This window comes from Stegodyphus dumicola, chromosome 2 (genome assembly GCF_044657685.1).
Source record: "Stegodyphus dumicola isolate Sdum_Otavi_A_Nest chromosome 2, ASM4465768v1".
NCBI lineage: Eukaryota > Metazoa > Arthropoda > Arachnida > Araneae > Eresidae > Stegodyphus > Stegodyphus dumicola.
This window is the reverse complement of record NC_140769.1, coordinates 60483969-60498690: the sequence shown is the minus strand read 5'-3', so window position 1 is coordinate 60498690 and position 14722 is coordinate 60483969. Positions and strand designations below refer to the sequence as shown.

The 14722-nt window shown below is 32.1% G+C and overlaps 1 protein-coding gene across 1 annotated transcript in view; it reads right to left on the bottom strand.

Annotated features, from left to right (window-relative positions):
• The window catches only part of Pi3K59F (phosphatidylinositol 3-kinase 59F), a 122624-nt gene that overhangs the window by 55972 nt on the left and 51930 nt on the right, over window positions 1-14722 (bottom strand). The window contains exons 7-8 of the mRNA XM_035357992.2: window positions 14042-14146; window positions 8352-8444 (exon numbers count right to left, since the gene is read on the bottom strand). Of these exons, the coding sequence (XP_035213883.2) occupies window positions 8352-8444; window positions 14042-14146 (198 nt within the window). The remainder of the gene's footprint in view (window positions 1-8351; window positions 8445-14041; window positions 14147-14722) is intronic.

The following is a 14722-nucleotide window of genomic DNA, read 5'->3' as shown; positions in this document are numbered from 1 at the left end:
CAGCTTTTTTTCTACAAGCTCAATGGCAATCTCACCAATGACAGCACCTGACCACCTCTCGCGGAGACACCAGTCGGGAGATGGAAATAGACGAGAGATAGCATGATCCAGAAGCAGCAGAATGTGATGTGAAAGTGACAATGCATTTTGAGAGAACAATAGAACTATAGACTGTTCTGTGACGTTCCTTGATGTGACACCATCCATTTGCGTGATGCTCCAAACTAAATTTTAAATTTTATTTCTTTCAATTCTTTTTATATTACCTTCATGTTAATTACGTCTGTGTGTTTTGTAATTAAAATACTAAATGTTATTACTGGTGTTATCATTCAAACTGAGCAATGACACCCTCTAGAAACTTAAATGGGGCTTTGAACTCTATGAATTTCTTTACTAAATTCCCCCTGGACGCCTGTCATTTGGAATACAAAAGTTTCTTTTTATGTTTCTCATTGAATGCCGTGATGGAATTCTTATTCCTGTGCTTCGTCAACAACGTAAGTATAGATCATTTTATTTAATGCACCTCTTTGATGAAATAATACTAATGATAAAGCAATGAATAAACAAAGTACTATTCTTTAAATACTGTTCTTTGATGTAATATTCTTTGAAGATGCTATTATAAATATTTGATGAAGTTTAATTGCAAAAACGAAAGGCATTTAATTTTGATGAAAAGTAACTGAAGAGTATTGTTTTGAAATGAGTATTATTTTGAAGAATTGTTTGGTATATTATTTTCAAGAATTATCTTTAATTATTATTTTGATGAATTATTTTGAAGAATCGTTGATTATCTCGTAAATTATTTCAATCTTCAATACTTTCATTTTTGAATCCACAAATGATTTTGCTTATTTCTTTTGATGCATATATTTTGAAAGCAGCATAAAATGTTACTTGAGGTTATTTAAAATGTCATTTGAAGTTAAAATATATTTGAAGTTATTGATTTTGATATAATATTTTCAATTGAAATTTTACTTTCTATTCTTAAGATATATTTTAGAATTTGTTTGAATTCGTACTTTCAAAATTTCATCTGTAATCTTTGAGTATTTTAACATTATAGTTATTAACATTCCATTATAGTTATTAGCATAACAGAATATTTGTGTAATATAATAAAAAGAATTAAGAATATTGTGAAGAATAAGAAAAACTAAGAATCTATTTTAGAATATTGTGTAACAGAATAATATGTGTATAATATATTTAAGAATATTGGTGTCATAATTGCTCAAAATAGATAAATAATATTTGGTGAAATCGAAAATGATAAATAATATTTAATCGAAACTGATGCATATTTTATGAATTTGATATTTGGTGAAATCAAAACTGATAAATAATGGCTATCCTTAACGATTAACACAGAATTGCATGATCATTAAAAATTGCTAGTAGACAACAGATCAAGCTCTTACATCATTAAATTTTTGGCACAGATGGTGATAGACAAAATTGCACTCGACTGCATAAATTTTCTGGATTTCCCAAACCATTTAATTTAGAAGATACGAAGCAAAAAATAATAAAAGAATTGTCAATCACAGATCTAATTGCTATATGTAATTTACTAAGAATTTTCTACTGATATTCAGAAGTGTGCCAACACAGTCCTTACAAATTTTGCTGACATCTCATTATTAAAATCAGATCAGTCTGACCTTAAAAAAGTTGATGACGAACTTTTGGTGCAAAGTTCACCCCCAAGTTATAACGTTGCCAAAACGAGTATCAATCATACCCCAGATGAAACTTTATATAGAAACGAATGGAGGCGAAAACTTGTCTCATTAATTCATCTGGAAATTTATTGCTTGCAGCTAATAATCCATATGCTCCAAGTGTTTCTTTTCAATGTTTTGGTTTGAAAGACACTGTTGACTTGATAAAACCCTTTTCCTCTCATGATAATTACAGAGTTGAAACTTTTATTTCCGATATAACAGACATTTTTTATCACTATCAGATAACGAATCCAGTTCACCATCTAATTTTTGTTAAAAAATGCTTAACAGTTTCAACTTTAACCCTAATAAGATTAATTCACGGAATTACCAATTGGTAACAATAAAACACCACTTCTTAGATGAATTTTCAGATAAAATTAATGGCCTTCAATTACATCAAATAATGGAATCTCGTTATATGAAACCATTTGAAATGTTAAAAGAATACTTTTTAGCTATGAGAGATCTTGCTCATAAAGCTTCTACAGATGATTTGTCTCTGATTGAGTATGTTATAAACAGTATTCCTGATTCATCAAACAGTAAAATAATTTTGTATTGCTGTAAATCCATTCCAGCATTTAAAGAAAAACTCAAGATTTATGAAAAACAGTTCAAAACATTTGAAGTAAAATACTCAAAAGAAATTTCCTAATTCCCTTTCCAATGTTAAACTTGATGATAAACATACATCAGACACTCAACCACTATGCTATTCCTGTGGTTTAAAAGGACATAAAAGCATGAATTGTGTGAACAAATCCAATAGCAAATTTTGTTATGGCTGCAAAAATTATGGTCATGTTCATGCCAAATGTTCCAAAAATTCTGGTAGTTCTACCATGAATCTGCTCCTAAACGTTCTACACCTGATAGCACCATAAATGCACTTTCTGCTCAAAATTTTTCTAAACTTCCTCTGCATGTTGGCATTCAACTTTCAAGAACCCCATTAACTACACTTTGTGACACTGGTTCACAAGCCACACTTATTAATGAGGAAACATACCGCAAGATTGGTTGTCCACCATTACATCTTTCCAGAATTATATTCTCAGGAATTGACTGAGACACAGTTCAAAGCATTGGATTCTCTCAGGACTACATTCTAATTCAAAACACTATTTTACTTACTAAAATCCATGTAGTAAAAGATGATATGATTGCTCTTGACGCAATTATTGGAATTGACTTTTTGCAATAAACTTAATTTACATTTGATAAAGATGGTATTCATTTATGCAACAGTGATGATGATCAAATTTTTGTTAACGTTGTTAATGTTGCCAACGATCAACAACTTCTATTTTATCTTACATACATCTCGAACTCTTGAAATTCATGAGATGTTCAACATAACGTTACCCCTCATGCCCATGATGACATGGATGAAGATGATGATGTTCATGATGTTGATGAAGATGATGTTCATAAAAATGATGATGACATTGATGCTGTTGATGAAGATGATGTTAATAAAGATGATGTTGATGACGATAACACTCATGAAGCTAATGATGCCGATGATGAGCAAAGTTTGCAGAGTAATGAAGAAGCTGTGAAAAGTAAACTGAATCAGATAAAACAAGGTTTTCAAAAAAGTGCTGAACTAGCAAAAGAAAAAACACCTGCCAAAAGTTCAGAAACTCCCAAATAGAAACCAGCAAAAACTCCGAAGACAGAAAAGTCTCTGAAAACTTCTTTTTTCACAGAAGACTCTTGATAACGAAGCAACAGACACTAGAACCCTCTATCTGGAAATTTTATCTAGTGATATCACTACAGAAGATATCATCACTACCGAAGAAATCAAAGCTTTGTCTTCTGATATTTTAGATGCTGCTATGCCAAAAAAAAAAAAAAAAAAAAAAGACACAAAGGAACAGGAAGAAAAGAGATATAATCCAAGGAAACTATTTGTCTCTGGCATTCCAGCTGATACTACAATTTCTTAAATTGCTGAACTTTTTCCAAAAGCATCCCAGAAAACTTTGAATTTATCACCTATATAACGAAATGCTACTGTAAGTTACATCCAGGAAAAAAATGGAGTTGAAGCTTTTGAGGCAACAAAGAATGCTAAAATATCTAGAGAAAAAATAACTATTTCATATTTCGCTGCTTCAAGCCCAAAGAAAGCAAGAAAAGGGCCTGGAAGCATAAACGAAGAAAATTTGAAAGGACTTTAAAAAAATGAAATTGGAGACACATCGAGATGATGAAAAAGGCATGTTACATGTTGAAGCTCACAGAACATATCCCATCTACAGAAAGAAAATATACGACAGTATAAGAGATGTTGCAAACCTATCTGAAAATACAGGCTTGTAGACCAAGTGGCAATACAACCTGGATTGAAACTTCGTCTTAGACATGCCATGAAGGCCCCACCATAACGTCAGCCTTTGCTGATAAGATCAAACGGTGGTGCACAAATAAATCGCCAAAATAATTCACCAAAATCGCCAAAATAATTGCTTTTTTTTCCCCTCACCTTTTTCTGCTTGTTTTTTTTTTTTTTCCCCTTTCAGATCCCTTGCCTCCTTCCACAGCCAAGGACGTCTGGTCCATCAGGATCACTGTATAATCATCAACTTCCTTTCTACAAGCTCAATAGCAACCTCACCAACAACGGCACGACCCCCTCTCGTGTAGATGCCAGCCAGATGATGGAAACAGACGAGCAATGGCGTGATTTGGAAGCAGCAGAATGTGAAGTGAAAGTGACAAGATGTTTTGAGGAAACAATAGAACTATAGCCTGTTCTGTGAAGCCGCTTAATGTGACACCATCCATTTGTGTTATGCTCCGAACTAATTTATAAATTTTATTTCTTTCGATTCTTTCTATGTTACCTTTATGTTAATTATGTTTGTGTGTTTTGTCATTAAAGTATTAAATGTTATTACCAGTATTATCAATAGAACTGAGTGACGACACCCCTGCAAACTCACAAAAAAAAAAAGTCTGAAAGGTTTCAGATTTTAAATTACATCCATAAAGGTGTTTTTTTAACATTTTGTGTGCTACCATTACATATTAAATGTAATTTTCTTCGCACTTAAAACATACAATTCAGTTCAAGTGCAATATCGCAAAATAATTTTTAAATGAGAATATCTTTAGAATTTCCGATACACAGTCTTGCACGCTGGAGATAAAAATGTTTTTTTTTTGTACAACGTTGCCATTACTTGCTTTGAAATCCTTGAATTTGTTAATCAAACTTGTTAATTGCATTGTCATAAAAAGTGACTGCCTGGGACTTCAACCATGCATGGATGCCTGCATGCAATTCCTCGTTATTGTCGAAGTGCTGTGTTGCAATCCAGGCACACACAAATGTCTCACAAGTGACGAACTTTACCCAAGTTTCATCTTCTGTTACAGCACAATCGAGAAGTGATTCACTTTTCATGGTACATGTCGAGAAATGTCAAAGTTGCTGGCATATGCTGTTTTTTGTGGTCTTCTGACAAGAATTTTGGTACCCATCTGCACAAAACTTGTGATAGCCTAGATCTTGCATCACGACACCAAACAATAAAGTTCATGAAATGTGAGGAAACTCCAAAAGTGAGAGCCCCGAAATAGTGAAGTGGTGGATTTTGTGAATCTTTTCATCAATTTTCTCTACAAGTTCAGCATTAACAATGCTCACCTGGCCACTTCTCACTTCCTCATGAAAATTTGTGATGCACCATTGTCTCACTCCGGCTTCACTCATTACGTCATTTCCATACAATGTGCAAAGTTCCTGATAAATTTCAATTGGTCTCAATTTTTTTGCAAACAAAAATCTAATCACTCATTGCACTTCAAAACTGATGGGATTTTGTATTGCTGCACATATTTTAAACATTCATACTAAACAAAGCAGAGGCAATATGTGCCGTCAATGATCACAACTGGATACGTAAGGATTCAGTAGAAACCCAGATACCAAAATGGGAGTACTAGCACTAATCTCTCGTCATGCAGCATCGAAACATAAATTACCTTGTGAATAGCCCTTGTATATATGTGTGTATGTATAGTAATATATATATAATAAATAAAAATGCTGAGTGCTTATCTATAGAGTACACTGCATTTGGTAGTACTCTATAGGTAAAGTACCACATAATGTAATTTATACATATATTAAAAATGTCTCTTTTTCTCTTTAGTTTACATTAAATGCATTAATTAAGCACTAATTAAAGTTACATTAAACAAAATAAATAAAAATGTATAGCCAATGTTTTAAAATTTAAAAAATTTGCATCTAACATTCATTCCCCCCCCCAAAGCAGGATCCCAAAGCAATAACATTCAGAAACAAATAATTCAAACTATATATTAATTTTTAAAACTAACATTTTTTAATCATATAAAAAGTTACATTTCATTCTTAAGCAGTGTTCTCACTCACACTGCTAAAAGCATTTTTATAAAAATGTCAACTCTATTTTGAAAATTTTATAAGTGCATAAGAATAATTAATACTTCAGGACACCTGCAGTTATTATTTATTTATTTATTTATTTTTTCCAAACAGCCTGATTGTGTAGGACAGGGATGGGCAAACTCCAGCCTGCCGGAAGGTTCTATCCGGCCTGCGGATAGAATTTTAATTTGCCAAATTAAAAGAAAATATATGTTTATGTATTATCTATCCATCTCCTTTTCTACTTTGTTTAAATATTATTTTTTCTTCCTTTATTTTAAAGAACTGCAGATTGTTTTACTTCCTCTATTTTTGTTACACAAAATATAAATTGATGGAAATAGCAAGCACAGATAACTTTCGATCCTTAAAGTGTTAAAAGCGGTACTCATAGCCAATTTCAAGATTTTCTTCAGTACGTGCAATCTGAATACTCTGATGTACTGTATTACATGAAAGTAAGGTGGCTTAGTGCAGAATGTGTTTTCGAGCGAGTATGGCAGCTGAAAGACGACATTGTGTCGTTCTTCTACGAGAAACAGTGTTCTGCAGAGTGCAAAATGTTAGAAGATACAGAATGGCGTTTGGACTTCTCGCAGATCTTCTTTGTCATATGAGCAACTTGAATGTCAAGATGCAAGGGAAAAATCAATTTATCGACAACATCTGGGCCCATCTCAAAACTTTTAAACTAAAACTTAATCTGTTTGCTGTGGAGCTAGCTAAGAACGACTTGTCTTATTTCCCGAGGTTAAATTCAATACTCTGAGTAAATGCCGAGAAGAGCATTTTGAGTTCGAATGAAGATTTCTATGCCATTCAAATAGAATTGGATATTTTTACCATGCCTTTCAACATAAAATATGAAGCAGTGAGGTCAGATTTGCAGCTTGAATTAATTGAATTGCAATCTAAAAATTATCTCAAACAGTTGTTTCTAAATATGCCAAAGTTAGAGTTTTACAAATCATTATCGAAAGTTAAGTTTCCAGAATTTAATATCTCACCTCCAGAAAATCAGTGGCATGTTTGCTTCATCTTATATATGTCAACAAGTGTTTTCAACTATGAAACTGACAAAGAATTTTTTCAGAAGTAGACTGGCAGATGAGCATTTAGCCTCATTCCTCAGAATCAGTACATCTCAGTTCAAATCTTAATATAAGGAACATTTAAAAATGAAATCTCAGTTTCATTCATCTCATTATTTGAATTGTAATACTTGTATATTGTTTTTAAAATTTTTGAAAAATATATCTTGGCCCGCCAAACTTTATTTTTCGATTTTTGGCCTGCGACCGAAAATGTTTGCCCATCCCTGGTGTATGATATTCTATCAATTTATACTAAAAAATTCAGTGTTAGTTATCACTAGTTTTAAACTTCACTTCCATACAAATAAAATTTTAAAAAAATAACACTGCAATTAAAAAATAAGCATGTGGATGAATGTATTAATCTAGTGTATAATTTAAAAATACCATACAAAAAAATTAGTACAGCATTTCATATAAATAAAATTATGAGCAAAAAATGTGGATTAATTTCTTTTTTAAAGAACTGATATATATTGATGTACGGTAAAATTTACAAAAGAAATAAAAGCCTTCAGATTTTTATATAAAATAATTTGGTACATTTTCATAAAGGGTGAAGTGCAAAATCATTCACTTATTTGTTTGCTGCTTTTTTACAAGAGTAAGAAGAATTGGATTTTTGTCAATTTTCTTTGACTTTTTAAGTGAAAATAGGTCGATATGTACATGGATACCGGGTTTGTGCAATTCTTAAAAACATGCCAAGCAGTGGGTGATTCTGCACTTTCCCCAATAATTCAAGGACAGTTACAGACAAAATTCATGAAATAGTTAAAGGAAACTTAGAAATAATGCCCCATGATTTAATCAAATAATATATAATAAATACTTTATTAAATCCTTTTCCTTTTGATTTATATTTCTTATCCAAAAATCAGCTAATATTCCAAAATGAGTTATTTTTATAAGGTTTTGCAAAAGTTCTGCCAAAGAAATTTTAGAAGCATGACATACATTTAACAATGCTTGTAACTTCAAATAAGAAAGAAAGAAAAAAGGAAAGAAAAATACCTTATATAAACTCTTCAAAGAAAAAAAATCTCTTATATAAACAAACAATATAATATAAATATTAAAATGTACCTTCTTTTGATTTGTTAGATAAAAGCGAAACTTCCAGACTAGATCTTGCTCTTCTGATGAGAGCGATTTCGTGGGTGGATAATTTAAAATAGCCTTAAGGGGAAAAAATTAAAAACTATGCTTATTACAAGGAAATACATTACACAGCTTGGAAATACATTTTACCACATTTAATAGAACACATTTTGCATTACATATCATTATATAAATAATAAAGTAATATTTAAAGTAACTCAGTTCCAAAACACTAAAAACTAATCAATTATATTTATTGTATATGTAAGTACTGTTATACATGAAAATACTTTTCTTGTAACCGGTTCAGGACAGGACGTTTCATATGTGCATCAGCAGCAAACATTATCTCACGGGCGGGTGTTTCATATTTGAATCGCCATTTAATTCAGCCTATTGCCAGGCTTACCACATTTAACTTCTCAGATAGAACATTTAATTAGTACTTTTTGTTGCTGCTAGATGTAACTGTATGTCTGTTATGGTGAAATATTTCTAAAGTTACATACGTTTACCTTCATTCCTATGCAATGTTTTTTTTATTTTTGGTATTTTGTTTCCGAATGAGAGTGAGATTCCTGGGGTGTTGAGCAATGTAATGTCTCTTTAACTGCCTCATTTGACATAAACATATAGTAGGGTAGATGTTCTATCACTAGAGATTTTATTTATTACTCTTAGATTTTTCCAGCATTTGAGATGAATATTTTGTATGGTCAGCAAAATGTATTTTTTTAATGGCAAATGAAAGCAGTATTTAAGTATGTTTTAATGGCAAACGAAAGCAGTATCTGAGTATTTTTTTATGGCAAACGAAAGCAGTATCTAATCGTAGAAGAATATACACAAATGCTAATCCGTTGGTGTTGAGTAATGTAATGGCTCTTTAACTGGTCATTTGATATAAACAAATGAACATGTTCTCGATGCTCTGCAATATTTTTCATATTTATTTATTTTTTCAGCTGATATAGTGGGGTAGATTTTCTATCATTAGAGATTTTTTTATTACTCTTATATTTTTCGAGCATTGAAATGAATATTTTGTAAGCGAAACTTTTTTTTTTTTAAATAGCACAGCCAAAGCACTATTTGACCGTAGAAGAATATACACAAATGCTTATTGAGTCAAATATGCTGAGCAAAACAGCAGCAGATATTCTATTCCTGTATATGCAACACACCCATGTTTCAAAGAATATCATACACTGTCTCTCTTTTGAAATATTGCTTCCTTTTTGTTGTTTGCACCTTGAATTTTTATGAAAGACAAATTTAATATTTTTTAAAATTTTAATTATGTGTTAAATACAATCTGCGATTGTTTGGATAATTTTCCATATATATTTATTTGTGGGATAAGGGAAAAATTATATTATTCCAGAATGAGTAATTTATAAAAATTTTATGGAAAATATAATAAAAACAGGTTTAAAATTCTGACTGCTACCTGAATGTTCTTCTCATAATGTACCAAAAATTGAAACAATTCAATGACAAATTTAATTTATATGAATTTTTTTCCAAAATTAGGCTTAGCAACGCAAATTGCCCGTCCACACAAGATGACGCATTCGATTAATGAGAGAACGCATCGGTAACAAAGGTGCCCAATGTGAACATGTTAAATATTTAGGTAAATGATATTTAAAAGAAAACTCTAACAGAAAATTAAATTGAAATATCTAAATATACATATATATATAAATAAGAAAATCTCTAAAAGTAATTTGCTAACCTTCTTGATTTTAAATATATTGTTATGAAATGTCAAGGCACGGTGAGATGGCTTCCCCGCAAAGCAGTTTTAGGGTTGCCACATTTGGCAAGAAATCGTCCATTTGGCGACAAAATTGGCAATATGCCATGGACGGATGGAGAACCTTCTGGAACAAATTCTTAACAGTTTAGACCAGAATGCTCTCGAACACATGCCGAAAGCTATATAAACCCTGCTGGTTCGTAGTCAGTTAGTGTATGTGTCTCGTCTAGTGAGTCAGTAACTGCGGAGTGGATCGAGTTGACAGCCGGGCAGCGAGTGCCGAGTGGGTCTTTGAGTGCATCGCAAGAGTCTTTTGTGTATCACGGTTAGTGCATCTTCAAGAGAGCATGCCGAGCTCCGGGAATGACTGAACCGAAGAGTCGGGAGCTGTGCTCGTGTGTCATCGAGTGCATCGCGAGTTGTAGCATGGAGAGTCTCAAGAGTACTTGAAGTTCCGAGAACGACCCAGCAGAGTCGGGAGCTTTGCAGTGAAGCTGTCTCCACCATTATTGCCTGACAGTGTGAAGGCTGTGTCCCTGATTGTTCCAGCGTGTTTAGAGTAGTTCATCGACGACTGTAAAAACGTGTTCTGGAGCTGTCCTGACAATACTGTCCAATAAAGTGTGTTTCGATACTTCATCAAGTGTCGTCATTACTCACTCCAAATCTACGAAACCTGTACAAACGTGCAGAAAGGAAAAATCGTAACAATATATTTAATATACAGTCAAAGTAAAAAGAATGTGCCCCCCCCAAAAAAAAATAAATCATCATTAAAGCTCTTGTAGTACTCCTGAGGGCCAATGATGCTCACAGAAGATAACTGTTCAAATATTCAAGGCAACACATAAGTGCACTTTTATGATGGCAATAAAATGCTTAACTACTACAAAGCAGACCTATGTACAACCCCTACAATCATTTACTACATTCAAGGAAAATGGGGCATCATAATGTCACAATTTCCTTCTGTGCTAACAGATAGCATCATGAGCGAATTGCAAAACAAGCAAGCTAATATTTGGGGGCTGCCATATTGTAAACCTCTACAGTGATAAGAGCCTCAGATCACCTGGGATCAAATGATGAGTGACATCACACATGCCAAACCTCACAGTACAACAAAAGGGTCAACTAAACATGCCCATGCTCTGGGACCACATCCTACCAATGCAACAATAATCACATTAATGCACAAAGCTTGCAACTGCACCCATACTACAGCTTCATCTGTGATGATCCTCTGTTTTCAAGCACTGCACTAAAAATGCTTGGGATGCTGAACGTTGCAGCACCATCGACAATCCGATGCTTGCATCAAGAAACAATTAAAGTAAGCTAATCAACCACATAGGTGCTTTTCTGTAATGATAGCAAGATGCTTGACTGCTATGAAACAGACTCATTTTTTTTACCTCCAGGCTCTAATTAGCCTGAAGATAACCACCTTTATGGACTGCGGCCTCACAGAACTGCATTTTCCATCTGTGCTAATACACAGCAACACAAGTCAACAGCACAACATCAAGGAACACCAAGATAATGCCCGGGATCACCACACTCTTATAACTTCAAACTCATCAACAATTCTGGCATTTTTACATGGGGCACTTATACGTGCACTTTTGGCACAAATCTTATATCTCAATTATATCATTTCCATATAGCTACAAAAATAATCTGTGCATTTGCGGTATAATCACTAAATATCACTAAATCTAAATATAATGGTTTATTTTATTTGAAGTTGAAATATTAAGAAAGTAATATGAACTAAACAAATCTTAAAAACACATTAATTTCAATATTTTGCAAAGATTAAATCATTTTACAAACTCCAAACGAAAAGCATTTCAATCTCAGTATCTATACTTTTCTAATAAAAGTGTCAAACACCACACCTAAATAGCACCATAATAACAAATTTATCAGCATACAAATACAAAAGAACTGTCACTTTGTTATTAAAGCAATCACTGCACAGTATTTTGAATATACCTAAAATTAACAGAAGCAAAAATAGAAAATGCTACAGAGACTTTAAAAAAAAAAAGGAGTGAAAACAAGAGAAAAATAAATACAGGACGTAAATAAATTTAAGAAGGCATTGGTTACAATGAGAAAATTAAATCTTTTTATCTCATCTAACGTACTTCCACCACATAAATTATGTTAAATAGCAGCCCATGAACTGTTCTTACTATGTTATTAGGCAGAATTCCAAATTCATTTGATTTTTTGCACAAGTGCATCAGCTGTTTGATTTACAAAGCTGTATTTGTGGCTCACTGTAAAATATTTTAAAAAAACCTGCCTTTCCTTATTCCTATTCTAATAGTGTAATAGATTCAGATTGTTGATGATAAGTTCAACAATCTGAATCTCTGATACTTCCTTCATGCACATGTTTGAAAAATTCCAGTATGTAGAGTTATGGCACATCTGCCAGACATTTGTGAAGGGGGGTCATTCGATTCTCTGAAAAGTTCTCCAAAAATTCAATATTATAGCAAGACATGTTAATCTGTTCCCTGATGCATAGACTGTTGTTAGTATTGCTGTTCCCTCCCCTATAAGTCCAAATCGTTCTACTTCTAACCATAAACAATGCCAGTCAGTGATCCAACTGTACTGTTCATATGTCATGCCAGTAGCTTCTAGAAAACCAAATCTTTTGGAATCCAGGGAAAGTATGGCTACAAAGCTAAAACTTAAAAGATATGATAAAAGGACATCACCAGAAATGGAGTCTGTATTAATTTGATTATTCTTAATTTGACTCAACACAAGAAAACTGGCTCATAAGGCACAGAACTTATATCCAGTCACAAAAATGATTGATAGATTAAGAGCTCTTCCTTATTCTACGGGTAATGGTGCATGGCGCTTTTTAGTTGCTGAAGCAGTTTATTTGATAATGAACATGACTTTAGCTTACTAAATGGATGCTTCAATCTTTCAAATCAGACATTCTTCTTAGAGGGGAAAGCAGCATTTTGCTGCATGAGATACAGCAATAATAAATCTACAATGGCCTTAGATGTCTGTGGCCATACGTGCACTACATTCAAGGAATTATCCATGTTATTCTTTTGCTTGATGAGCAGGCGGCTGTGTCACTAACCTTTCCCCCCCCCTTATGTCCACAAATTCACTTTTCAAGTGATGGAATTTAAAAAAAAAAAAAATGTCTCATATAACGGTTTCTGTGAAAGGATATGTTTTCACATATATTCAACATGTTTATCACACTTTCTGACAGAAATAAACTGCTCAACCCAACAAAATATGAAGTACAGTGTGGTAAGAAAAGAAATCTTGAAACAACAAAATCAAGCACCAACATGGAAACCTTTACCTCCTGACAGTCTTCATATTGCATCTATATGCATTATTTACAACACATAATTGCATTTTTTTTCAGTTGATGATAAGTTAAAAATAAATATTATTTTAGAAAAGTTTTTTTTTTTTTTTTGAAGGGGGATAACAATAAATGATATCCTGAGTTCAACTTTGCAGTCTAAATAAAGTTTAAGAATCAAATAAGTTGAATGTTACTAATTTGACTGCTGACTTTTATAACATCTTCCTATTTAACAATTGCATTATATGGTCTTCTAATAATATGGAACATTTTCAAGTACTCTATGTTTTATGAATAAATTTTTATTCCATCAATATTTGAAATATGATCAAATTCTTACAGATATATCAATTTAGGATCAAGTTTGGTATTAAAGTCTTCAAATCAAAAATGTAAAAAATGTCATACTTAATGACTAAGGATTCATTTAAATGCACAAATATAATTGTACTGCTCTAACATTTCCAAAAAATTGGAAAATAACTTTATGCTCTAGAATGATTAAATATAATACATAAAAATTAGAGATATGGAAAACATACTTACAGTTAACTGATCACGTGTGTCAGCATTAGGTTTTAAATCTTTGTCACTGGGACCACTACGGATACTTCTGGCTAATTTATGATGCTTTGCTTCTACTAAATTTTGCTAAAGATTAAAAACACATATTCATTAACTAACAGACTTTTAAGACAGCATAATTTGTAAAAGGATTTTGTAAGTATAAAATTGGCCATAAAAAATATAGTTACGGGAATAAATATATTATTTTATTATTTTCATTACTGCACCAAAAAGAAAAAATTTTTGCATTGCTTAAAGTTTTTTAAAAAGGTTTAAAAAAATGCATTAGCCAGATAAATATCATTAAAGAAATTAAATGCATAGCAAAAGTTCATTATTAGAACTTTATAAACAATATTTTACACTGTTAGGTACATATTTCATACACGTAAACAGGTAAATGAAAGGGGGAAATTATGAGATTTCCACAAATATTTTATTTTACTGAAACATATTCTTAATTGTAATAACTTCTTGAAACAATTAAAAAACAGATTTTTCATAAACCATTAAAACAGATGAACTTAACACTACTTGTCCTTTACCTTAATTGGCTGCAGATGGCCACTGCACATGTGCGATGAACCATTCATACATAGTTAGCGTCAAAAATGTTCATACAGTAATAAATATTTTTATATTTTTATATTTTTCAAGAAA